The 27,984-nt window shown below is 46.6% G+C and overlaps 1 protein-coding gene and 1 long non-coding RNA gene across 2 annotated transcripts in view; both read left to right on the top strand.

Moving 5' to 3' along the window:
- The window catches only part of LOC142814311 (uncharacterized), a 262,754-nt gene that overhangs the window by 77,760 nt on the left and 157,010 nt on the right, over positions 1–27,984 (top strand). The window lies entirely within an intron of this gene.
- Positions 1,654–3,412, top strand: LOC142813973 (uncharacterized). The gene is made up of 6 exons (XM_075891938.1): positions 1,654–1,938; positions 2,397–2,456; positions 2,528–2,587; positions 2,653–2,757; positions 2,813–2,926; positions 3,222–3,412. The coding sequence occupies exons 1-6, from the start codon at positions 1,905–1,907 to the stop codon at positions 3,410–3,412; spliced, it is 564 nt and encodes a 187-aa protein (XP_075748053.1). The 5' UTR covers positions 1,654–1,904.

Genomic DNA, 27,984 nt, shown 5'->3' on the forward strand with positions numbered 1-27,984 from the left:
GCGTCTGTCCGTCTGTCTGTCTGTTCGTCCGTCCATCCGTCTGTCTGTCTACATGTCTGTCCGTCCGTCCGTACGTCCGTCTGTCCATCTTGTGAAGTTCAAGTACCACCATTTTGCGTCTTTTCATCCCGTATTCATCACATAAAAATACTGTCATCCAACGAACATTCCAAGAACTAAAACGAAAGGTGGCTACTACAGACAGAAGACGCACGACCCACGCCTTACCATAGAGAAAAGAAGAAGACAAGAGCGGACACTCCGGAAAACCTGGCCTCAGGAAGTGCGTCACGACTACGTAACGAACTAGTGCTCCCACCAAACTTCAGAGGGCGCAAGCGCAAAAAAAACACAGTTATAATCAATGCAACAGAATTGTTTTCACAAATTAATAATTACACGCCCAAATTTGGTATGTTCTTTATACATAAAAACGATTTATTCAACACACATTACGCGATTATTTTTCTTCAGCCGTACTGTCATAAACACCATCTACCCAGCGACAAGCCCATGCATGACTGACAGCGAGAAGCTTTCGTCGCTTTCGTCAACGTCAGCTGCGTCGGCCTTTTCGTGCGTGAGATAACAGGTGAGGTACGTTTTCAAGCAAAGCTTGTTGAATGACATGTTGTTGGTCTTGTTGGGTCATTTTTTCAGAAAACGGTTACACTTGCGCGAATAAGACACCATGCAACAAACATAGAAAGATGGACACACACACGTTGCGCTTCGTGTGTGCGAGTTTGTTTCTTACGTGGCGTCTCATTCACGCAGTTGTAACCTTTTTCTGAAGCTTGTAAGGACTGGGAGGTTCGCTAAAAAGAAAGTTTGTGGCTCTATGCGGCGGTTAGACGGGAACATTGTGCAACGTATGGAGTATAGCAAAGGCGGCACGGCGTCAAGCCGAGGCGACGCGTGATGCGTCTGCCACGGACGCGAGCGTCCGTGCGCTGAGCATAGCTGGGCAGCTAGGTCATAGGCTCGGTGGCTCGGTGCAAAATATTGAGAATAGTTCGCTGGGCCTCGCATGCTTCACGACGCGTTTCCCGAAGGCTCGGAACACGAATAATTCTTGGTGTGCCGGAGGCAAATCTGGACTAGCCAAGTGGCCATCATCTTCGTTTCTTCGCTAGCCTTGTGCCACTAGTGCAAGCTGCCCACAAATTTTTTTTACGTTTCCAATATGATTTTACCGCACAAATTTCAACTACGATTTTTCTTCCCAATGTAATGCTGATACTGCGTACGCACGAAGGTGTTCTAAAGTTTCCAGGCCACGATACCATTGCATTACAAGGGATAGCGGCCTGGAAACTTCTGATCTTTGTTCGTGGTCTTGACGTATATCTTTGTAAGTCAGAGTTTTATGGGTCAGAGATGTATCACTGGTTTTGTATTGTGCATCGATTAGCTAATCATTTCAAAGGGGTTTGCTGGTACACTTATGACGTGCACATATCTTTTTCGTAATTTGACAGCGAAGCATCCACTTACTAACATTTTCAGACCGCGCTGACGCCATGTCGTCCGGCGGTCCAAGCTACGGCAGCTACTGCTGTGTATCGTGGTGCTTCAATGGCAGAACCCACAAGAAGCCTGGGACGAGTTTCTTCCGCGTACCACGGGACGGCAGGTGTGTTAAAGCTTTTGTATGGTTTGCATGTCTGTAGGCTTACTGTTCGTACTTGCTAAGTGAGGGTAACAATAAAAAATCACTATTCAAGCACTTCCCCTTTCAGCTGATAGTTCATTGCCAATGCAGGATGAAAGCATGGATGCAGTATGCTGGACGCGATGATCTCCTGAGTAAGCCGGCCAGCCTATTGTACGCAACGTACAGGGTTTGAGCGACCATTTTACTGCTCAAAGTTTCATAGACCCTGGGAACAAGGCTTACAAGAATGGCTGTTCCCAGTGTGCAACCAGCTGCACCATGTAAGTGATTGACTGAAACTCAAATATGTGCAATAGCAGCCACTTGTATTGAATCAGTGGCGACAGTTAACCGTGAAGATTTTTTTATGCCGATGGAGAAACCTCACTACAGAAGTAACACTTGGAAAGTCTTAAATTCTGTGAATTGTGGGCTATTACCTTCCTAACAGCAGCTTTACATTTCTGTCATGTTTTGATGCTCTGGACCTGCGCAACTTGTTTTGAAAGACTTTAAAGGGCTATTTCACGTTATCTTCAAGCCTGAGTGCACATGTACGTATACCTTTCATCAGTGAAAGCTGCCACTGTTGATAATTCCAAAAATCACAAATTACTTGTTTCCTAGTTGGTGCCGTCTCTTTTCTTCCACGTTCGACCAATTTATGCGTTTGAAAGAGCTGTTTAAGTTTCCCCATGCTACAAGCTTTGTAACTTGTACCAACTGCACATATATGCAGGTTCTCTGAGCGTCGCTTCAAGTAGTGACTGTGACATGGCTGCAGAAGCTGCACTGCAAGGTGCGGATGAGCTTCAGTTTGTGTTATTTTAAGCCTCTTACTGACACATTGTCGTAATTTCATTTCTTCAGGACCTGCGGTAGAGGCTTCAAAAAGCGGCTCCCACACATTGAGGTGCCCCGATGAACAGGGTGCGTTCAGTGTCGCGATTTCTTTTTTTTTTTACCCAAATTGACTGTTGACCAAACCTCTGCAGGTGGCAGCTCCCTTGTAGCTGGTGAAAGAATTTTTGCTGATTTCGTCTTGCCGGAGAAAACCTTAACCAGTCGTTCAGCTGTCACAAAAGGAACCTGTGTGGCCGGTAAGTTGTATGTTCACTTCAACACCAGAGTGGATTGATATAGAGACTTCCGCAGGCCGCTCGCAAGATTGTTCCGACAGCACTGTCCGAGGCACTGAACAAGCTTCACAAGACCCTCCAGAAGACGTCTCCGCCAACAGCTCCACGCCTGAGTGCCTTAGAGATAATGGTGACTATGCTTTTATTGCAGCAGTTTTTAATGTGCTATTTTATGTTTAGGACATTCTGAGGAAACTATCCTCAAAAGGACAATACGTGTGCACTTACAAAATGTAGGGGTGGGCTCTCAGTGATTTTCATTTTTTTGTGCATTGTCAACATTGTGAATGGTTTGTTTTTAGGTAGTGGAATCGAAAACTTTGTATCACAGAAAGTTGTGCACCTTGGGTCTGAAAGAGCGAGGAAAGTGCTCGTATGGGATTAGTTGCTCTTCGCTTTTACATCAATTTTTTTGTTTATTGCAGTGCGTTCCTGTGTGCCAGCGACAATGTCTCCATCAATGAAGTACAAGCAAACCATTAAACATCTGCAAGCCAAAGTAGCAGCACAGCGGAAAACTATCAAAAGACTGCAGAGACAGCCTCACCAAGCACCGTCATCGACTTCGAAGGCCCTTGGAAGTTATCCGACCGCACGTCACCGAGGAGGTTTTTAAACTTCTTTCTGCACATGTTCGCTTGAGGCCCAAACGCAAGGGCAAGCGGTTTCCCGTGTGGTTCAAGAAATTCGCTCTTCACTTAAACTTCCGAGGTCCGTGAGCATACCGATTTCTGGCTCCATATTTTTCTTTGCCCTCCCGGCGTTCATTAAGGAGGTGGCTAGCTAATGTAAAGATGACTCCAGGCATAATTCCAGGAATCCTTACTTCCATTGCAACAAATACTCATGCTTGGAATGAACGGGACCGAGTGTGCGCTTTAGTTTTCGACGAAATAGCACTCAAAAAGAATTTGTACTATGATGCTTCAAGAGACGTTGTCCAGGGTTTTACAGATGATGGCACACATCGCACTTCAACCATCGCTGATCGAGCACTGGTTTTTCTGCTTGTTGGTGTTTCAAAAAAGTGGGTTCAACCGGTTGCTTTTACTATAGGGCACACATCAACACCATCATCTGTTATGCATAACTTGCTGGTGTCACTCATTTTGGAGCTTAGGAGCATTAATATTGCAGTGAAAGCAGTCATTTGTGACCAGGGCAGTTCAAATGTTAGTCTCGCTAACCAACTAAGAGTGACTGTAGCAAAGCCTTTTTTGAAGTTAATGGTGAGCGGGTATATTACATTTTTGATGTTCCGCATTTAATTAAAACAACGCGCAATAATGTCCAAGCACACAAGTTATACATTGGGGATGACATCGTTAACTGGTCGCACATTGTAAGCCTTTACCAATCCTCACATGAGTTGCGGTTGCGATTGGCTCCAAAGTTGATTGAACGGCACGTTCATCAGAAACCTTTTTCTAATATGAAGGTCAGCAGAGCAACTCAGGTCCTCAGTGCATCAGTTTCGATTGGTCTCACGGCAATGGTGTATGCGAAGGTGCTGCCTGCCTCGGCCATCACTACAGCTCAATTTTGTGATCGTATGGACAGGATTTTCGATGCCTTGAACAGCTCGAGTAAAAAAAGAACTTCGCAAAAGCTGCGGCATGCAATCATGAAAAATGATTCAGAGCTGATTGACTTCCTCCGAGGCCAGCTTCCCTGGATTGCATCATGGCAGTTTGTTGGCAGACGTCAACCACAAACCATCGTAGGTTGGCAAATTACAATTCAGGCAATTTGTCAACTATGGGACGACCTCTCCAAAAATTACAATTTTGAATACCTGTTAACACGCAGGCTTCAACAGGATCCTCTGGAGAACATATTTGGCCACATTAGGCAAAAACAGGGTTGGAACACCAACCCCAATGTAGCACAATTTATTTGTGGCCTGAAGCACATCTGCATAAGAAAACTCTTCAAGCTGTCAGAATACGGAAATGTCGAGGATGATGAATGTGACCTCCTCCAAGAGCAGCTCTCGCCATTCTCCCTCACCAGTGCGTCTCTTGTGGATAATGAGGAGTGTGCACAGCCACAGCCTGACGACTTTCCCGCTCTAGACGATCTCTCTGAACTTGCGACAAACATTCACTCCCATATTATCAATGACTCCGCTGCATATTATGTAGCTGGTTTTCTCATCAAACACTTCCTTCGGAATGCATGTGACGGTTGCAGTTGCCCACAGTTACTGAAAGACGACAGTGAGACGCTTAAGGGTACCCACCAGTATTTCACAATGCTCAAAGCATACCACGTCCCCAGCAAACTTTTTGGGAATCTCACTGTGCCATCAGAAGCAGCTTTTGCATACGTACAACAACTTAAATCTCACTTTCTTGCCATAATTGAGGCCACTGCACATCACCTGGAAGTGTGCGATGTTTTGTATCACCATCTGTCAAGTGTTGGCGATTTTCATTTCTGCTCTGCTGGGTGTCACGCTAAGTTTCTGAAAATGTTTTCCCGGGTTCGTTTATGTTGGCATGTGCGTTTTGTGAACCGAAACTTAGACAGGGTTAGGTTCCAGTCTTCAATCTCGGGCATACAGCTTGACAAGTTCAAAGGTTAGCAATTAGCGGCGGGTTTACACTAAAGTATTCGAGTTGAGCCGAATCCTGCAATAGCTTTGTTATGTTATTACTTCGTTACAGCAGACTTCATTATGGTCTTATATGCTTATATTCAGTTCAACTGGACTAACCACTCCTTCGTTGCATTCATTGTTTTGGTTACCCGCTATGAGGAGTACGAACACTGTGTATTCGCTCGAAGTGATTTGCATAACCTTAAAAAGAATGTTGGGTATCCTGTATGTATTTTTTGTAGCAAATACGGGCGAACTGTACACTTTACTGTGGGTCGCTTGGTCACTGTGTATGCTTTATCTCTCCAGCTCAAGTAATATATCGATAACAAAACCGCTTGTTGAAATGTCTTCGAGCGGGTAAGGAACACAGTATGAAGTGGGCACGGTTCATGTTATCACGATTTTCGTATTTTAGCTTCTCATCAACCTCCTCATCTTGCCCATCAAAATTTTCAAAAGAATACCCAAACTTGTAGCGTTTGATGGGGCTGCGGACGCTGCCATTTTATTTTTATATAGCTTGTGAGTGATAACGTACGATGTAGAGCCTTTGTGAAAAATAATGAGCCAAAGTGGTTTCCTTCTGCTATTTATTAGCCCTGTAATACCGCTCTCGTAGCACCAATTAAAGTCCACAATTCTGGATAAAGTGATGACTACAATCTATTTTAGCTCGCAAGCGTCACAGCAACACCCAGACGCAAATCACTTGGGATCTTTAGTTTTTGATGAAGGCGACGCATAAGAAGAGCCACAAGACCTGCCAGTGTTGTAGCATAAAGTTTGTCTTTCACGTAGTGAGCAAGCTGCAAAGCCCTACCTTTCTGAAGACAAGCAGGCATCAAGTCTGCTTTTTTTCATTTTGGACTAGCTGTTCTTAAGCACAGCCAGCACACTGCACCTTTGCCTTTCTGCTATATTGTGTCGTGTGGTTTCTGTGCGCTCTTTATTTCTATGCATTATTTCGGTTAAGCCCAGGCGTGATTCGCGACTTCATTGCTGTGTATATGTCACTTCTTCCTTCATCAGCATTGTGCGCTGTGTTTTTGCCATAGATCCTTACTTACCCACTGGCCCGGTTTGTCATACTTGACCAGCTTCTCGGCTTCTGCCAACTCTAGCGATGTGTGCGTTGTCTGTGTTCTCTATGTATTTGTTACAATATTTGTTACAATTTATTTGTAAGGTGAGATGCATTTGTTGTCTACCTTTGTCATATTGTGCTTTTTATATTCTCATACTCTACCTTGCCTTTGAATAAAACATTGCGGATGCTCTGTTTCTTTGACTGATATATACATTGATCACTTGTTCCAAAAGAAAAACACAAGCGCGATGAATAAAACCGTAGTGAATTATCATTACCTGCATCTCTTTTTATTATAACTTAATCGAAATAAAAATTACGTCACGACCGATTCGCACGAACCACTGAACAAAACAAAACAGGGAATCGCTAAATCAAAACGACCTACAAAACCTATCCATTTGGGCGATGAATAGTGGTCTGAAATCATGAACTTTCGTCATAGCCAAACGTCGGTTATGCAAAGTAATTCAAAATTTGCGCCAGTGAAACCGAAACCGGAAGCGCACGCCACTTGCTCTCATCAACCACTAGGTGTGCAAGAGTCGATTGGGCCGCTGGGGTCTATGGGAGTGTCCACTCTTCACCTTTTTTTTATTTCTCTATGGCCTTACTACATACAGCAGATGCTTGAACCACGCCTTAAGAAGCCTCGCCTTTAATAGAAACGCCTCGGGCTAAGTGGGATCGATTGCGGCTGTATTCAAACCCGGCGAAACACCACTGTCCCTACGATGCTGCGTGGCTTGTAGGCCAGCGGCTGTTGACCGCGGAGATATGTTGGTGGCAAAGCGTGGGCGGACAGGAGTGAGAGAGAAGAGGTATACGCGTTCACACGTACAGAGCACGGGGCAACCGGCTCGGGAAGCAAATGGGGCACAGGACGGGCGAATGTCGGCCGTGATTTCTCAGACCTGTCGTCGCGGTGTTCCGGACGCCTCCGCGGGCCTTCGCGTCGTGTTAGTCGCCTTTATTGCGCCGAGCCCGTGTGCAACCAGCCACGCGTGAAGGAGGCACGTGCGCTCGGCAGGCGAGATGAGTTTCATCCTCCCAGGAATAAATGGGCCCAGTCGGAGCCTGCGCCGCGAGCAGAGCGCCACGGCGCGGAATCGCATTGCCACTGGAACTCGTGCCGAGCCGTTTATCTTCGACACGGATGCCAGCCTCACTTTGTCCCTACGGCCGCGCGGGATGCCGACTCCCGGGGGACCGCTTGAACCCTGCTATGGTGACGCTTATTGTTCTTTATTGTACCAAGGGCCGTCCTGAGACGTTAATTTCGAACGCGGCTGCACGTATGAACGCCTGCACAGAAACGTTAACTGCGCTTTTGATTTCGATACCGCTGTTTTGGTGCGAAGTTACGAGGTCGCGTTTGCGTCATTTTTTTTCTGCTTCATATTCGTTAGGATGCGAATAAACTGTTTCATTTTTTGTCTGTGCGAATGAAACGCAGCAGTGTTTTTTTAAGCCAACAAGGACTTCTTGTTTGCTCGCTTCCTACTGTCATCCTTTTCTAAATATTTTATGCTCCTTCACCCTTGTGTGGGATGTCAAAGTGGTCACCTGCCAACTTCCTCTTTGGGTTTTCTCTTCCTACTCCGTCTTTTTCTTTCAGTTAAATGCTGGCTTGACATTGCATGCTCAATCCTCAAACTTGACACAACATGTTTGTGTCGCCGCCTGTCTACAGCCACATCAATTTCGTTCGCCAATAATGCTGAATGACTAATCTGGTCACATTAGTACCGGTGTGAGCAACGAATGACCGGCGCTACAGAGACTTAAAAAAAGAAATAAATGGAAGCAAAGGCCATACGTTTGCACCAGCGCCTCATCTCGGGGCTTCGGGGAAACCGTCGTTCTGCAGAATCGGATGTCATTCCCTCGGGGAACTGAACAGAGATATGCGAGAACGTCTCGACCATGGCGCGAGTGCCGCAGCTTCCTGCTTGCGAGGACAAAGGGGAGCTGCTTGATCGAATAGGAACGAAGGGTTGTGAGGCTCCTATCAGGTTCGCTTGCAAGACATGGTCGTTCCTTTCAACTTGGCCAGGGGGTGCACGATTGCGTGTCCTCGGAACGAGGTGTCACGTTTGCGCGGCCGACGTCGCTGCCTTATCTCGTATTGCGGTCCCGCTGAGCAGAGATTCGTTTTCGGTGTGACGTTGTGAAAAGGATGCGGGGTGCTCTTATTATATTCATATTCTCGGCTGAGTGCACTCACTCACTGCAGCATGAAGCTGCCGCGAAGCAATTTATTCTTCCGCAAGTTTGAACCGCTGGTACGCGTTGCTTAACTGGCGAAAAACAGAAACTTTTTGCACGAGAAGCTTTTATTTTAACACTGGTTGTTGGACAACGCTATCTTCGTACCTTACTGTCAGATGAAATGGACTCGTTTCCGGCTTTGAGATTTGCCATTGCCTGTAACTCTTTCACTGGGATCTTCGAGAAAGTATGGGATTGAGCCGCACTGCCATAGAAGCGCAATAAAAATAAAGCGAAGACTAAAAGCGCTTGCCGAAGCGCAGTTTAAAACTCCTATAATCAACCGAGGGCCCGCTGCATTGATTTTTCGTTCAGCTTCCTAGTGGAAAAAAGAGAGAGCTAAGCTAGCTCGTAAGAGTTCAATCAAAGAGGCAGTGCTTGAAAATATTCGCACAAGAAAGAAATCAGGAGGTGAGGGCTTTCTACTGTTTTCGCGCGCAGCCATCTTTCAAAATGAATAAGTACTTACGAATGCCGTTTCAGTCGCCATGAAGATTCATTCCAAAATGAGTAACCTTTACACAGCATGTGGCTCCGGACCCACCGTCGCCACCCGCAAATGAAGGAATTGTAGAAGAAATGGAAGTTTTGTCCTCTCTATACAATTCCCGTCAAACGGCAAGAGTGTTGATAGCTTTACTGGCAAAGTATTGCGCTCACAGAATCGCTGCAGTGTAGTAATCATTCCATTAGGTATTAGTGCTCGGATGCAAGAAACTTTGTCCGGTATGTGTAGTGTACACCGGATGAACAAATACAACAAAAGTTACTTGCATTTTTTATTGAACAATATAATTGCGTCACTAAAATGACGTCATTACGGAAGTAATAGCGAAAGCTACGCGATATGTGCAACATAAAAAGAATGACAATAAATGGGCGGAACTTAGATGACAGGAGCAGTAATCTCACCTATATGAAGAGGTCGGGCTCAAGTTTACTGATACAATCAATATTTTTATGAATAGGCCATTGGTAGCGTAGCAGATTTGTTGAAAAAAAAAGGACAGAAAACAAATCGAATTGCTTCCGTAGCTCTCGTGAGCGCATTGGTCTGGGGAGCACTAATGATATGAATCCTAAAAAAAACGGATGCTAGAAACGAGATGTCGAATATTCGGCGATTCCAGCACTTTTACACTGAAAGTGAAGCGAGCGTCCACGGCCATCAAAAGGGTGGTATGAGGCCTCCGATATTTGAAGACGTCGTTTTCCCCGTAGGGCCCACTGCAGACAGGAGGAAAGTAGTACTACTGCTTGCCTTCTTACGAGTCGCGGCACCTTGAAAACTTTCAAGGTGCCGCAAAACCCCTCACCCCTCATTAACATTTGCGTGGGCCAGTATTGCGTGGGCCAAGTTGCGTGGGCCAGTATTGCCAATCTCGATTCCACACCACCATTGCCACAATCCTCTCATATTCAGCTCATCGTGCATCGAAAGTCACATCAATAGGTCAGTGTCCATAACACATGTCTAAGCTGCAAATAAAGAAGTTGCGGCTGTCAAACAAGTACTGCTTATTGCACATTTAGATATATCTAAATTCGGCCCGACAGCACGTCAAATGGATGAGCTTTAGCCGCCTCTTGGATGACAGACGCGAATAGGCTTTCTTAGAGCAAGCTGCATTGTGTCACTTGACAAATCTTCCGCACTCCATTGAAATTCATCTTACCACCCGTCACGCGAATCCACACTGCCCTGCGCAAAGCCACCTGCAAAACATGGGCGTACTACACTGTTGCGCCAGCCTCCGTTCCGAATCCGCGCGCGCACGTACTCGAACATATGCGACCCGAACGCGCTCAATACGGTCGTTCCTGTCGGCGTTGTGAAAGAGTGCCACTACGATATCGGCTTTCCCCGAGCCTCTCCGAACAAAGTTCCAATGCAGGGCCCTCATAGTGACACGCCTAACGGAGACGAGTGTTTCTCAACAGAGTTAGGCATGAAGAGAGAATTCCTGTCTCGAATAGATAGACGCCTACGTGTGTGCGACTGGTTGACGCAGAGTGCGCCGAACTCCTCTCTGAGGCACCAGAAACTCTAGTATATCAAGCCCTATTCTACTGTTCCCCTTTTTTCGGTCTTCCCTCCTCATCGCCCCTGCTGTACAAGTGCCTTACCTTGGACCTCGCAAACATGCAGCCGCTTTCCCCAATGATGTCCGCCATGGACTCAGATGATTTGGGAAGAAAATGGACTGAACGGCGCAAAACAGAGAACAAGACAAGAGCTAAAATTCAGATTAAAACATAGCAGAAGGCAGCAAGGAGAATATACGCATCCGCACAAACACAAAATAAGAACAGCGAAGAAGATATGCGGAAACGTTAATGAAATAAATAAGATAAAGTAAGCGGAGAAGGGTTAAAAGAAGGATGTGCAGTCTGACGGGTAACAACGGATGGATGTTAAGAAGACGCATTGGCCGGTTCGGACTCGGCAATGTCTTTCCGGTATGTTCCAATTACTCCCGACCCGGCAGTCTATTCTTGCGAGAGTGCAGGCACGCAGCTTCTTGCCGAAGCTTTCTATTAGCTCTTCTCTTCTTTTTTTCTTTTGGCAGGTCTTGTCGTTATCGACGACGATCGATAGCACACAGGCTACCGCTTGAGAAAGAAACAAGCGAAGGAAAAATTCCCAGTAGTGAGAAGAAAAGAAGAACAATGGGTTTGCTCTGTCCCGAATAGTCCTTCGCAAATTAGCTGATTTGTTCTTCTTGACGGTGCTTAGTTATGAACTTCTTTTCCCATTGCCATTGAATTTTCCGCGTTCATGTGAATTTTGATTGTGCTTCTCTGTTTTTACTTCATACTATACTTTTTACAAGTAAAACTGGCGCGACGCGGAAGAAGACGTGGAGGATTAGTTCCAGGTTCATGTATACGGCGAATCTCGAGTGGCTGCTAAGGCAAGTATCGTGGATTTCACGTTGTTAACGTTTCACGGCGTAAGACGTTATGAGCTTGCAAGAACAGCCGCTTTTGGTGGCGTAGTTGTCTGCCACAGCTACCACATCACGCACTATAAGAAAACAAACAAACAAACAAAGGTTTGGTGTGGATCAGTACTTAGGCCTCCTGCGTGGCAATCAAGTGCTCTGCCAGGAGTGATGACAGTAGTCTTTACTTGGATCTTTTGGAGGAAGAGGACCTCATACACGGGTCATAAATATCGAGGGAACACGTCAAGGAACATGATATCGGCAGAAGAGTGCACTCATCACGAGACGAAAGACCATGTTAACAGCATAACAAGCGGGTGGTTTAAGCCTGCCCGCCCATCGCAAGGGCCTCAGTATGATTCTTCATCCTTTTCACAATCATCCAGCAAAGCAACGCGCAAGTGCGCAGCAACACTGGTTTGCATATCGCTCGACGAACACGTAGCAAGCGCTTCGCTATTACTTAAAATGTGATTTGTTTCGTGGTCAGTACCTTGAAACTGTACTTGAAGACATTATAAGAGTGTTTGCAGCGGAAGCTGCTACGGTAGTCTGGTTTTTATGATGGTCGACTGCTGGCCCGAAGGTAGCGGCATTGAATCCCCGCAACGAAGGCTGCATTTACGATGAAGGTGAAACTGATTGATTGATTTGTGGGGTTTAACGTCTCAAAACCACGATATGATTATGAGAGACGCCGTAGCGGAGGGATCCGGACATTTGGACCACCTGGGGTTCTTTAAAATGCACCCGAAGCTGAGCGCACGGGCCTACAACAATTCCGCCTCCATCGGAAGTGCAGCCGCCACAGCTGGGATTCAATCTCGCGACCTGCATGTCAGCAGCCGAGTACCTTAGCCGCTAGACCACCGTGGCGGGGCTGAAGGTGAAACTGCTCGCGGTCCTGTACCTCTACTTAGGTACATGGTAAAAAAACCCAGGTACAGTACAAATTTCTGCACCCTTCCAATTTTGTGCCCTTCTTAATATTGTTGTGGTTCAAGGGCGGTAAACCCCACTCTTGTTGAGTGTAGAGTGGCCACCGTGAAAGCCGCACCACCAGATTACTCTGTGTACTGAGTGTTCCGCACACTGTAGGCCTGACGTTCCTGTACAGTCACGGAAATATGAAACGCCCGCGAGAAATTGCCAGGTGAAGTAGATTTCGCTTGTCATAACTTGGCAGCATTACCTTTGATTGCTAGTCAAAAGGCTGCCAAAAGTGGCTTACGAATGAAATTGAGCATGAAAACAGAATTGACGCTGAAGTGTGCTGGTGGAAACAAGAAAAAAGGAGCGTACGTTTTTGTTCACCCCAACTTTCTTGTATTTAAAGCATTTATGATCCTACACATATCCATTAAGTTCAGCTAAAAAGATGCCCAAAAACATCATTTGAAAGTATGGCTTGATTTTCACCAAGTGGGCGTAGTATGCCATAAACCGACATAGAAAGATAATCCATACCTACAGATCATCGTATCTACAGATCATCGGCAAACACTATGAGCAAAGAAACACAAGTGGTTGTGTTGAGCCGTTGCGTCTTTCTTATGCTAACACTCAGGTCGCGGGATATAATGCTGACCATGACGACCGCAATTTCGATGGAGGCGAAAATGGTTGAGGCTGGTCTACTAAGATTTAGGTGCACGTTAAAGAACCCTAGGTGGTCAAAAGTTTTGGAGCTCTCTACTACGGTTTTTATCATAATCATATGGTGGTTTCGGGACGTTAAACCTCAGATAATACTATAATGCGTCCTCTTTAACTGTGCCTGATTATGTATTTCGTATGCAGCTTCAACAACCCCCTTGTAAATGTCTATTATCACCGCAATCACAGAATATCACTTCAGTGTATCGCAGTCATTCAGTGTAAAGTCAATTGCTTCGTTATTTAGAAAAAAAATACTTCAAAAAGACGGTCATCGCCCTCTGGTTCTGACTCGAAGGTCGACGTCTCGAAATCTGCCAAGAGAAATGAGTTGGGCTAGTTGATTTCTGCTGATATTTTCGTTTACTACCCAAGGACGCCCACCGCTAAATAAGACAAATTCATTTAATCTGCGTTCTTTTTAGGGCCGGCAAACTCGATTAGAAAGGTCTCGCTCTAATAATCGTGTTTCGGGAGAATCGTTTACTGAGCTAGTTGGCAATGGATTCTCTCGAGGCGAACCGAGCAACTCACACTGAACGCGAAAAAGCAAAGAAGAGAAAGAAAAGCCCGTGTTTATTTTCCATTATCTCTTCTTCGTGTCTGGTTCGTTTTAAAGCGTTCGCCAGTAAGCAAACAACTCTTTTGGCTGAAACGAGTTCGTGCAGTTCCAAGCACTCGAAGTGAAAAGAAAATTCTTCGTCTACGGCATCGCATATCAGCATACGCGCGCTGGCGTGTTGTTTTCCTTTCTGTCACACAACCCGCCTGGCCATCCCTCGTCCCCTCCACATGTATATAACTTTTGTGCAATAGGCTCATGTAAACGCTTGCGCTATAGGCTGGGCTGAGCGTTCATTCCTACGCATCCTTGGATATTATTCTGCTCTACAGTAAACAATGTTAACAATGATATCCGGGGCCTTACGTGCAAAAACTGCAATGTTGTGAGAAAAAAACTGCACGTAGACATAGTAGAAACGAGCAACATCGTCCTTTCTCTACGTTCTTCGTGCGGTTTTTCTCAGAATATATTACCAACTCGTGCCACAGTCTGTTCTTCCGAGAGTTGTTATTGCGAGGCACGGCGCAGTGAAGAGCTCCGGAAATTTAGACCATCTGGTGCTCTTTAACATGCACTGACGTCACACAGCACACGGGCCTTTATCATTTTGCCGCCATCAAAATGCAACCACCCTGGTCAAGATCGAGCCCACAACTTCCGGTTCAGCATCTGAGCACCATAACCGGTACATCAACGCGGCCGACAATAAAGGACGCTCAAGTATACGGCCAATATTTTTTTTATTTTTTCATTCGTGGCTGACCTGTCACAGGTAATGCGATCCAGGAGATTCTATTTGAACAGCTAGCTCTTCGTTCCTAGATGAAGTGTGCGCATGACCAAACAGACAGCCCCCACCCCCCCCTAGCTCTAGCCAGAAATAAATATATACCAAAGTGTTCTATAACGATGCAACCAAAGGCATGTTGTTAATCCCAATATTTTTGTTCCATTTAACTGCTTGATGATGCAAGTTTAATTAGGGTACTTCTGAAACAACGAAGTCGGACAAAATATATTTAAGTGAGAAAGTTGCAGATCTTCTTCCAGAGCGCCCGCTTAGACAATTTCTGCGTTAATATAGATTAGTTATAACCGTTTTTACCCTTACTACATACGCCCGCGAAATACAAAAAATATATGCACGTGATATACCCGTTTTCGTCCCGTGATATTGAAAGAGGATGCATAGAAAGGGTGTGCCGAGTTTTCTCGCGATGGTTTAAAACAACGATAAGAAGAAGCAGCGGTTTCCGCTTGCACTGCCACTCGGATCTGTTTCGTCATCAGAAATGAGAATACTTTGCTCAGCCTCGTTGGTCCAGATTAAGTTAATTAGTCTTGTCTGATTACGCAGCCAGGCAGATCACAAATATAGCGGGACTTCCTCCATGCAGTAGTGAACTGTGCGCCTTCACGTCGTCATACCGTGCGTCGGCGTGTTTCGAGAATTTCGGCTATTGAGGTAACCGGGGCGCCCTGTATAGGGAGCATGTTAAAGGCGCGAAAGACAAATCGCTTCCGACGGTGAACGTGCTCTTCAAAGCTTGAGCTCACGCATTGGTGCTCACGCATCGGTGCATTCCCCCGATCTCATAGACCCACCAGGACTGTTCGTCGTTACATTACAGCCCCTTTATAACGCAGTGTCCTTCAAATACGCGTAATGGTGCGATGCATATGTTATAATATGTTTTTCTTTGTTTTCTTATGTGTGTTATTTCCGCTTGTGTTCTTTATTTGCTTATTCATTGTAATCAGTGTGCACCCTCATGTTGTTACATTGCTTAGAAACTTGCAACCTGGACGTACGACCGCCCCTTATGTAATGCCTTGGGGCCCTTAAGGTTGAATAAATGAAATGAAAAATGAAATGAAATGAGATGGGCGTTTGGCTGATATCACATGCAGGGCAGAGAAAGCGGCGTAAATCCATCCCACATTGTAAACGCTTCAGCGATCCCGGCTGCTAACTTTATCCTCGCTACAAATCCCACACCCACTGTCCGTGCCCTCGTACATTCTTATTTGTTTTTATTCATTTACTTCAGCCGTGAAAGTTCCGAGAAAATTACTCGGGGCTATTTTCCCGGGAAACCTTGGTGAACAGGCTGCATTCAAAACATGAAGATTTTAGGGAGAAAAACTACAAGAACGCCGTTCCTAAATGATTGCAGGCATCAAGCTCGATAATGAGGCGCAATAAGGTAAAGGCGTGAGCTTTTAAATCCCCAGCGGTGGCACGCGGCCGCAAAGCACGATAAAAACGACACGTAATGTGCGACCGTGCTCAGACGATACCTCTACCGCAGCGAAGAAATCGCTGCGCTATTAATACGCGCACGCCGTAAACTCGGCGCCACGCTTGTTTCTCGGCCCGAAAGCAATATCTCTTCTTTTAACGGCTCGAAGTAAATGGACTTAAGATAGGCACGACCCGGCGTTTCACCTTAATGACGTGACAGCACAACAGAATGTTCGACGGTGCTTGTGGTATAGTTTCACGGTGCAATGCCCGCACGGCGCGCTATAAACGTTCCGCGGTGCACGATATTGATCAGCGAAACTTCGATTTAGGAAACTGAAAAAGAAAAAAAATACGCAGAATCTCTTTTGGTGGATACAGTACAATAAGTAGACTGCGAAGGATAGGAAAAAGAAAAAAAGCGCGAAGACATCTTTCTCTTCCTAGTCGTCTTCAGCCATTGCTTATGAAACCTTGTATTTTAGTGGTTTATTTTTTTTTCATTCAGTTAGTGATGGTAAGGATCGGCTAACGAGACGGAGGATAGGATGATGAACAGTTATCTTGTTTGGTGGACACGGAAGTGATTACGTTTTATAACTCAGAAAATTGAAGGTAGACTTTGCTTAGTTATTAAAAAAAAACTTCCACCGGTCTTCATCCACTCCTCCACTGGTAACAGACCTTTTCAGTAGAATGAGCAAGCGCGTTATTTCTAGGCTCTTACATTGAACTAGAAAAGCTGACTCGGGCTGATATCACAATTTCTATTGAGAATTTTTTTTCGGTGTGTGGGTTGGGGTGTAGCGTATGTTTAGAAAAGCGCAGGGGGCATTTCTTGGAATCTATAAATTCTTTGCGTATAGCGGCTCGCTGGGCCTGATTCAAGGTAGCACGTTGGCTTCCCAAGACCTGTTCGGATAGCCGCGTCTCTTACGACTAGTGCAGTAGGGCGGCGGTCTGTATTAGTGAGGAGTTCCGCTCACCGGGAGGCGAGGAACGTTGGTACGGCATGTGTCAGTGTTATCAGCTTTGCGTTCATTCGATGCTATATTTCTTTCTTTGTTTTAGTGGCGGTGGCGTGTGGAGACAATCGAACAACCGTGAAGTAAGCTGGCATTTAAGAAACAAGAGAAATACAATCGGGTTGCTTTTTCTGCCACCTGATCGTATCGTTTGCGCGATCGTTTCAGTTGTTTGGACATTCATATAGCAGCACTGCGTCATCGAGTAAATTAGAGTGACAGTCTGCGTATTCTTTTCTTAAATATTCTGTTTGTGTATCTCCTCACGTGTAAAACTGTTGTGTATGAGAACAGAGGTAGCTTGTGCCAACAGATAGGTCACCAACCTCTGTACAAATGTACTTTAAAAAATGAAGCCTGTAATTTGAGATAAGCTCTTTCAAATGCTTGAAATCGCGCAGGCATATCAGACTTATTAACATAAAGCAAAAAACAACACCGACAGTCGAACCAGAGTGTGTTTGTGTGAGCACGTCATGCTAAATTAGGCGAATCTTTTTGAACACCGAGCACTTTGTGAGCGCCAGCCAAAACCAGCAGACTGCTCCCACCGCTTAATAACTAGAAAAGCCATGACACATTAACCAGTATGCACCAGACTTTCATGAAAAATTTGATGATATTTATGAAAAAGTTCGAAGATAATACAAAATAATTTTTATAAAATCAGAAAAACAGAGGGGTGCACTAAGTGCAAGTTGTACACCGAGAGCATATATTGCATCTACACAAAAAACGTAAATACAGAACCATTTCAAAAAGCTTTCACACGAATTCGGTATCATTCTGACGCTGGGATTGAGGTTTGCACGAAAACTAATAAATGTCGCATTACACACATCGGGATGATAAAGTTGACCAAAGGAACAGTGCATTTCGTAGAGGAAAGCTCTCAATATTAAAGATGGACGACTGCAAAAGTTGTATAGTTTTTTTTAAAATATAACTAATAAGTAAAGCAATGTAGTAGCATCGCCATAGTACAGATGGTTGCAAAACCATGTTGCTTGGTTAAGTGCCTAACACATCCACTACAATATTCAATTAATGGTTATTGTGTCTATTTACAGGTGAGGCTTGGAAAGGATGGCATTCACAGGCCAAACCAGCTAACCTGTTCATCTTTCGCTAAAGCGGCTCATACCGTGACCATGCTCATACCTTAGCAATCTCTTGTGGGTGAAGGGGAACCCTATATAGTTAACTTTCTTGAATATGCCATGTGAGCGTTAGCGCGATTAGCACATAACATCATAACTTAAGCACCTTCATTTCTGCTATCCTCATTTATTGCATTTCACTAATGGGTCCATGATTCCAAGAGTTAGTCAGGCCTCATCAGGTCAGGCTATACAGGTTATGCATTTAGTCAGGTTATGCATTATACATTTGAACCATGAGTCGGTTGGAAAGCTTCTTTGCGCGAAATGTTTCAGTGTGTCAAAAAATACCCAAAGATTATCCACAGGCATGTTTGGTTTCCGTGACTGCAAAGCATAAGACTAGCTTAAAGGAACGAAGAAGAAACGACGAGGGAAAGTCAACATTGCGCAAGCTGTTTTTTACTAGTACAACGCGATTCTCTTGCAAGTTTTTATTTTTCTCAAAAAGTTAGATAATAATTATTTGTCCGGATCACGCATCGATGGACCACTTCTTCATAAATAAATAAATAGATAAATATATCAATACCTAAATAAATAAATAAAAATATATAATCTATCTGCAGTATATGAAATTATTGATGCGCGTGAGACACTGCAGGTAAGTCTTGGGTGATTGTATAGTCTTACTACGAGAGTTCGTGCCCCCCCCCCCCCATTAGACAGGCCCCTCTCGCGAAGGTCAACATCTGTATTTGCACAACCCTCGGGCAGGTCGCTCCAAGAATTGACGTCAACCGCGTACTGAGTACGCTGATCAAGTCACAAATTATCACTCGTATCACAACCGAAACTGGCATGGTAAGGGTCATCACTAGGCTCTCCAACAGCCGTGAAGGGCTGGGGGATGGAACCCTTCGCAGGCTGTACCGCGCCTACCTAACGAGCCATGTCGCGTTCGTGGCGGCTGCGCTGTTGGGACGGACCCGATAAGAGAAAGCTCGAAGAGCTGATACGTTAGAGCATCACAAAGGTGCGCGGAATCTTCATGGGAGTCAGCACTGAGAAGATTATGCAGCTTGAAGTCCACAACACCGTCGACGTGGCTTTGGGGGCACAGCAGACATCCCGGGTCGTCAGGTTTTTTTCCTCGCATACGTTGAGGCGGGTGCTGGAGGTCCTCGACTGCACTCCCACTGCCATCAATGAAAGACGGTGCGTGATTGGCACGCAGTCGCAGAAGGCGATCATAGTATCGCCAATTACACGCAACGTGCAGACGCAAAACAATGTTGCCAAATGAACGGCGAGGGCAGCCGCGCGTATCGGATCTGTCGCCGGCGATCTGCAATCGGTCACTTTCGTCGACACCGCCCAATAAGCTTCGTCCGACTGGTTCATGACATGCGATGGAAGACTACACGAGCAACCTATTGAACGCCGCATCGATTAGAGGCTCGTCTCCAGCACTGGCGGAGCAGATGGCACAGAAAGGCCCTTGCCCTCCTGTAAGGGAGGCGACCGCAAGTCTGTCCGAACTTCCTCGTGACGGTCAGGAACTTCGCCTTGGATTAGGTCTCGGCAGCCTGCCTGCTTTGTGGCAAAAACATCCGCCCCGGTGACATCAAGTGGTTCCCCGCCCACAAGAAGTTTAGGGTCTGCCCCTTCATTGCCAGCACTAACCAGCTGGCCCACTCCCACATGCGCGATGTCAACTACCGTGCCGGGAAAACGGCGGTTCGGGTGCGGACACAGGGCTCCACAAAGACTTACACGACATATTCAGCGAGGTCACCAAGCACTATAAGCTGAGCTGGCGGGTCCATTTGCCATGTCACATCGAACTCTCTAGGCCTATATGTTCCAGTCTTCGCATGCTACAAACCAGCTCCTATCCCGGCGTATAACCAGGATGAGCGAGTACGCGGACTCCTACTAGCCCGATTGCCGCAATTGGGGATATCTCTTCTGCACTTTAGAATACCTGTTCTGATGGTGTCCCTCGTTTCGCGACAACGGTCGCGTTACCACGAACGCAGAGTGGGAGGAGGCACTCAAGAGCTCTGATCACTCAGCTGATCACTCAGCTACGGGCCACACAGAGGGCCCGCGATGCAGTGGTCAGGCGCAGCCTACCCGTCCCCCCGTAGAAGGTGCCTGCGGCGGCTCCTCCCCTCCTCCTGAATCACCCCTCAGGACCGCAATAATATATTGCATGGTCTCTTTGTTTGTCCGTAAAAGCACACCAAAATTCTTATAAAAGAAACAAACTGAGTCCATTTGTTATACAAAAAGAGAGAGAGAGATAAAGATGCAAGGAAAGGCAGGGAGGTTAACCAGACGCACATCCAGTTTGCTACCCTGCACTGGGGAGGGGATAAAGGGGAGAAAAGAGGTTGCAGAAAGATGAGAAGGTACACACAATCACGAGCACACTCGGGGAGTACACACAGTCTACAGGCGGTCGCTCAGGTTTGTTGACTTGACGTAAAGTAGCAGTGCTTTAGTTGCTTTCTGCGCTACTGAGGCAGATGCCCAAGGTCCTAGTATCTTCTGCACACAAAATGGTCCGGGGTCAAGTCGATTCAAAACCATCCGTAGCTGGCATCGCTGTGTGTCGTAGCAAGCGCAGCTGCACAGGACGTGTTCGATGGTCTCTTCATCTCCGCAGTAGTCACATGTAGGAGTGTCTGCCATACCAATGCGAAAGGAGTACGCCTTTGTGAATGCAACACCCAACCAAAGGCGGCATAACAGTGTCGCATCGGAGCGGGAAAGGTGTGATGGTAGCTTTAGCTTGAGCGAAAGATCCAGTTCATAAAATTGACACCTTTGGAAGGTGGTAGACGACCAGAACGTGCGTGTGAGATCTCGAGCCAGCAGGTAAAGTTGTCTTGCTGCATCATTCCTTGATAGAGGAATCGGGACTACACGGGTTTCTTCATGGGCTGAGCGGGCTGCATCATCGGCTAATTTATTTCCGGTAATACTGATATGTCCAGGCAGCCATTGATATATAATATCATGCCCTCGTGCTAGAGCTTCATGATGGCAATGTCTTATTTCTTCTACCAGTTGGTCATGGCTCCTCCTACGCATGGTAGACTGCAAACTCTGAAGCGCTGCCTTCGAATCACAAAATATGACCCATTTTCCTGGACGTTCTTGAACGAGATATTGTAAAGCAGCCCTTATAGCAGCAAGCTCTGATGCCGTAGATGTAGTCATATGCGACAACTTAAACTTGATTGTCATTCCTGCAGCCAGAATTACAGCGGCACCTGATGAGCTGCTGGATGAGACGGACCCATCAGTGTATATCTGCGTTCGGTCTAAGTACAACTCATGTAATAATAGCAGTGTTGCTTGCTTCAATGCTACTCTGGAGTGACTGCTTTTCTTTTTGATTCCCGGAATTTCTAGACGTACTTGCGGCTGGTCGAGGCACCACAAAGGGCATGCCGTTCTCGCAGCTGGCGTATATCCTGATGGAATGCTGTTTAGGTGCTTGGCTATGACGTCTGAAAACGTAGCACGTGGTCTTCCGGAAGGTAGAAGGGCCAAGTGGTGGTCGGGGACACGGCTAGCATGTCGAATGTGCGCTCTGAGGCAATCCACAACTATATATGTCCTGACCGGATGGTCTTTGGCAAGCATGATTGTGGCATAAGTAGAAGCGCATCGGGGCAGTCCTAGGCAGATACGCAGTGCCTGGCCCTGCAAACTCTCCAATGAATGAGTATTCGATTTGCAAGTGTTAGTCAGCACCGGCAAGCTGTAGCGCAATAGACCCAGAAATAGGGCCCTGTACAGCTGTAGCATGGAGGCCACAGAAGTTCCCCATGCTTTACCGCACAAGAATTTCATGATATGCACAATAGATAGCAGTCTCTTCTTCAAGTACGCACAATGTGGGCTCCACGAAAGACTTCTGTCGATAATTATGCCCAGGAAACGATGCGTCCGTGCATGTTTGACACTCTGCCCATTGATGTAAACAGGGTATGGCGTCATTGGTTTGCGTGTAAACGCCATCAACGCGCACTTCACAGTTGATATATTTAGGCCTTGTTTCTGAAGGTAGGCTGTTGTGAGGGTTGCTGCCCGCTGTATTCGTGCACGCACCTGAGGGCGAGTAACTGCAGCACTCCAGAGGCAAATATTATCCGCGTATATGGATAGGCACACTGACTTTGGCAGAACCTTCACCAGACCAATGAGTGCCACATTGAACAATGTGGGGCTTAAAACACCTTCCTGAGGTACTCCGCAGTAGGTGTAATGTTCAGCAGTTTTACCCTCATCTGTTTGCACAAAGAAACCCCTGCCAGTTATATAGTCTTTTATCCATTGAAACATTCGTCCACCAATGCCCATTGCTGCGAGAGAAGTGAGGATGGAATCGTGAGCTACATTATCATATGCACCCTTCACGTCAAGAAAGAGTGCCACTGATATGCGCTTGCGACTTTTTTCTTGTTGAACAAATGTCGATAAATCAATGACACAGTCAATGGAGGAGCGGCTCGACGAAAGCCTGCCATGCAAGAAGGGTATTTGGTGTATCGTTCCAAGTACCACTCGAGACGAAATAGAACCATTCTTTCCATCACTTTTCCGAGGCAGCTTGCGAGGGCAATAGGGCGATACGCTGTCAAGTCCAATGGTGATTTTCCCGATTTCAAAAGTGGTATTAATCGACTTATTTTCCATTCTCGGGGAACACTGCCGCTGAGCCAGGAGTTGTTGAAGCATGTTAAAAGTTCTTTTCTAGCTTTTTGTCCAAGGTATCCCAACGCACTATAAGTAATACCATCAAGACCTGGCGATGACATGCGCTTAGAAGCGACTAACGCACCTTCCAGTTCTTCCATGGTGAACGGAGTGTCCATTTCTGGTAATCGCGTCTCAGGAATGATCACGGCGTCGATGCTCTCATTCATAATATTCCCGGCAACTCTCGTGCAAAATTCTTCAGCCACCTCGAGTTCTGTTTTTCCATGATGGAGTGCCAAAGCTTTAAAAGGGTGCCGTTGTTGTGGAGAGGAGCGAAGACCACGAACTGTTCTCCAGATATATGACAGCGGTTTATGGGGGTCTAGAGATTCGCAGAATGCTCTCCAGCGTTTGCTCTCCAGTTTGTAAATGCGTCGTTGAATCTTTTTCTGGAGCCGCCTTGCTTCCCTCAGATCGTAAATTGATCTTGTGCGTCTGTATCGTCGTTCCGCACGCCTTCGTATAGCTCGTAATTTTTCCAGTTCGATGTCAAACTGTGTTACTTTAGACGAAAATGGTAATTTGCGTTTGGACGCTTGCATAGCTTCCACTATGGTATTTTCCAGGCTGCAGGCGAGGCCTTCTTGGCAAGCGTTCTCAACACGCGATGCAAACATCGACCAGTCAGTGCCAATTGCAACACCGGAAGAGAATTTTTTTATGATACCATCGATCGTCACGTAGGTGGGTATGTGATCACTCCCATGAGTCTCAATATCGCAAAACCACTTAACTTTGTGAGAGAAGCACCGTGACACCAATGTCAGGTCAAGGCAACTGCCATACGTGAGACCCCGCAGATATGTGGGGGTACCATCGTTCATGATGGAAAGGTCGTAATCGGAAGCGAATGTAACAAGGTTCCGGCACCTGGCATTCATCCTAGTGCTTCCCCAAAGCATGTGATGGGCATTGAAGTCACCGGTGATGATCCAAGGCCCATCGGTTCTCATTAGGATGTCTTTTAATCTGCCGCAGTCAAATCGCGATGACGGAGATATATATCCACCAATAAGCGTGAACGAAACTGCATTCTTCTTCACACGAAGACACACGTACTGATTGTCGTCATTTGAACTTATTGGGTGCGAAAGATAAGTCAAGTCTGTGCGAATGTAAACAATTACTTTGCTTCGTTCTGCGCAAGCGACTGAACAAAAAGCTTCATAACCGGACAATCTATAAGGCGTTGATACGTTTGGTTCACATATGACAAGTATAGGGAATTGATTGGCCCGAACAAATTGGCGAAAGTCCGAGATACGGGACTTCATGCCTCTGGCATTCCACTGAAAAATCGACGCACTTTTAACTTTAGTGCGGAAGATGAGATTTTGTTGAGCCATTGTGCTTATACGAAGTTAGCAAGAACTGGATTCAGTGCATCCAGTATTTGCAGTGCACTCTTGGCAGACGGAGACTGTATGCTGCTCAGTAGCGTGTGAATTGTGGCAATTAATGATTGCACGATTGCAGCCACTTGCCTGTCTTGGTTCGAAAGATCTCGAACCGGCACGATTGCAGTCACTTGCCTGTCTTGGTTGGAAAGATCTCGAACCGGGAGCGCGGACTGGCCGTCATGAAGCTCCTTCGGTTCGCTTGATGCTGCTTCCCCTTGAAGTGCAGGCCACTCTGTCGCAGTTAGGGTACGCTCACTGGCTTTGTCCTTTACAGCCTTTCCCACGGCATGTGGTCTGGGAGGCAAAGGAGGTGGTACTTATGAGGGGTCACGCAAACGTGTCGAGGAGGTAGCGGGCGTCCTCGAAGACCGACGTCGACGTGAACGACGCCTTCTGACTTTAGCTGCGGCTTCTCGATGAGATGAGTGATCGCGCACCATCTCCTTCAAGATGGCAATTTCCTTCTGAATCCGCGGGCAGTCCTTCGATGTGGCTTCATGGGATCCATTGCAATTAGAGCATTTCGTAACAGTTGCGACGCACTTATCCGCTTCATGGTGCTCGGCGCAGCGGTGGCATACCACCGAATTCTCGCAGACGCTGCTCACATGTCCAAGTTTCATGCATTTACGGCACTGGAGAGGCTTCGGAATGAAAGGCCGCACAGCATGTCTGAAGTACCCCACCTTCACATGAGAGGGGAGTGATGTGCTCTTAAACGCAATCTTCACACAGCGAGACTTGCCTAGCCGGGTGACATCAACAATTGGAGTATCAGTTGTTGACTTGACAAGAAGTTGTAAGTCCTTATTGGAAATAGCGACATCAATGTCGTAGATCACGCCGGTTACTACATCACATCCCAAGGGAACATGAGAGCGCACCTGGTTGCCGTCCAAGTCAGTTACAGTGCGCAGAACGCCCAACGCACTTGCGTGCAAAATGTCAACAGCCAGTATATTCTTTCTGGCGTTCACTCTTATGTCCGTGATCTCATTTGGCACGAGCGTTTCCAGAGACCTCGACACAGACTGTCTGTTAAGGCGTTTCATGCTGACGGTAGGAAGTGCAGGCAGAAACAGGATGGTATAGCTGTTCGATTTTGGCGCTTCACTTACAGTTTGAATAGTTGAGGATGAGGATGTCCTCATGTTCCTTCTCTTCGCCTTGCGGCTCAGCACAGGTTGAAAACCGTCATCTGAGAAGTCCTCACTGCTGAGATAGTAAGCATGAGTATCTTCACTGTCGCTGTCGCTCGCTTGTCCCATCCGCTTCCTGGAGGCGGTCGCCGCTGACGCCGCTGGTGCCGGCAGGCGCCCGGGGTGGTCTACTTCCATCCCCTCCAAGGTAGCAGCGGAAACTGATCAACAGACTTAATTTACAACTGAAATACGCCGGACTTAGCAGAAGTAGCTCCTATTCAAAACACACTTCTTCGTCTTCCAACTCCTATACAAAAAGAAGGTTTCATTTTCAGTTAGTGCATGGAAACGAAATAATAGGCTTGCTTCGCTTAGCCTTTACTTCTTTTTTCAGATGTCGTAGGTGACAATGTGTGACATCTTCTGTTCCACATTGCATGACGGAGAAACAGTGACGGGTGGGCAGACTAAAGAAAACATGTCCAGATCCATGAGACACTGGACATGTTTACGAACGTGTGCCGCCACTCCTTCAGTTTGCCCGAAGCTTTGCTGAACACAGCTTCTCATCTCTCTGCAACCTCTATGCTCCCCTCCATCCCTTCCCCAGTGCAGGGTAGCAAACCGGATGTGCGTCTGGTTAACCTCCCTGCCTTTCCTTGCATCTTTATCTCTCTCTCTCTTGCTGAACACAACAGTGTGAAAAAAGCGTTGCTCTCGGTTCACCAAATGCAGTCGCCTTGCAGAGCGCTTTTCTAGCAGAGCTGTCCTCACGTCTCTCGTTGGCAGGAACGGTCGAGAACATCTGCTGCTGTCTTTGTTTTTTGAATGTCGGCCCACCGCCGCCGGTGTTTGGAAGTGCGGCAACGACCTTTCTAGGACTAACGTGGCGTAAAGAGGGAGGAAGAGTGCACAGAAAGTTACGCGACGAGACCCTTGGGGGCATATTTTTGGGAGCCCACCAGACAGTTGGATGTTACTGGACGAAGAGGAGGGGGAGAAGGCGAGGAGAAAAAGGGATGCAGAGAAAATAAAGGGCGAAGGGCGCGTCGGCTGTTCCAGCTGCGGCACCACCGATGGAAAGCTAACACCACGAAGCGGCGCGAAAACGCCAAGCGAGACGGAACTGTGGCGGCACTGCACTGGAGCGGCGGCGAAACCTTCAACCATGTGCGGCAGCCAACTAAGCTTTCGTGGAAAGAACTTGGTTTTCTCGCGTGATTACAGCGTTGTGTTCCACACTGGCTGCTTCCGAGAAGGGAACTCTTGCGGCGTGCCCCGCGTGTACACGAATGACTGCGTTGTGCTCACAATAAAACCAGGTTAGTAACGGCAGTGCCTCCCTTGCAGTGGGTTATGGTTTTTGCCTTTGCGGCAAGAAGATTAAAGGGAGACCCTGACCTCTTGCTGTAGTTGCACAAACACTGAGATATTGGGTGAGCGGTGGGGAAAAACGAACCAAAGGTCACGAACGGAGATCTTGGAAATTGCTGTAGATTTTGCTGCCCGTTAGGTTAGCTGGAATAAGATCGATATTGTGAGGGTATTCCTTCGTTCTACACAAATCTTGCTAATGCCGAGCGTCTGCTTGCTTGTAGCCATGAGAGAAAATTGAACACTTCAGTGCGTGCATGGGTATCGCTTGCAGATTCAGAAGCTACATTATTTAAAATGATTACGATGAGTGTTTGTTTACTAAAGACCTTGTAAAGCTTTGCCAGCAAGGAACAAGCAGGAAGTGAAATCCCGTATGTAGTGTTTTCACAAGCCTCTTCTGTGAAGGCTTTGTTCATCCTATTATGCGATTCTCTTTTTCCCCCCGAAGCGTTACACTTGGAAGTTCATGTGCTCTTCTCGCTAGCGCAAACTTTCTTCTTTGCCTTACTGGTAAAACAAAATAGGAAGTCGAATCAATGCTTTCACATTCCGCTGATCCGTCTAAAGAACCGCAAATACAAGGCTACTGGTTTACGGCCATCCAGGTACGAAGTCTGAGAGACTTTCTTCTGCTGGGATTCTCGGGCCTAGGCTAGCGAGTGCAGCGATAAATGAAGAAAACGCACGTCACTGCGCCGATTTCAAGGATGTGATTCCCGTAAATAAATGAGACCGACGCCATGGCTGCCCCATCTTCTTCCCTTTAATGGAACACCCCAATCCCCACGATGACGATACCGAAGCCTTACATGCGGCCGTCCTTTTCATCCATATTCAACAAGTCCTATATAGTGTGCATGGTATGGAACAGCGCCATTTTATTAGGCTTTCTCTCCTGCCTCAAGTCACTCCCCAACCACCTTTCTTTGTCAATCGCTGGCGCAGTGCAGACAAGCCCTAACGTGTGCGTAACCTAATGAAAAATAAA

This window comes from Rhipicephalus microplus, chromosome 4 (genome assembly GCF_043290135.1).
Source record: "Rhipicephalus microplus isolate Deutch F79 chromosome 4, USDA_Rmic, whole genome shotgun sequence".
NCBI lineage: Eukaryota > Metazoa > Arthropoda > Arachnida > Ixodida > Ixodidae > Rhipicephalus > Rhipicephalus microplus.

Excerpts from the sequence above, each read along its gene's own strand:
- LOC142813973 (XM_075891938.1), top strand. The coding sequence starts at position 1,905 with ATGGCTGTTCCCAGTGTGCAACCAGCTGCACCAT. Across the intron at positions 1,939-2,396 it reads TGTGCAACCAGCTGCACCAT|GTTCTCTGAGCGTCGCTTCA; the intron begins GTAAGTGATTGA and ends ACATATATGCAG. Across the intron at positions 2,457-2,527 it reads TGCAGAAGCTGCACTGCAAG|GACCTGCGGTAGAGGCTTCA; the intron begins GTGCGGATGAGC and ends TCATTTCTTCAG.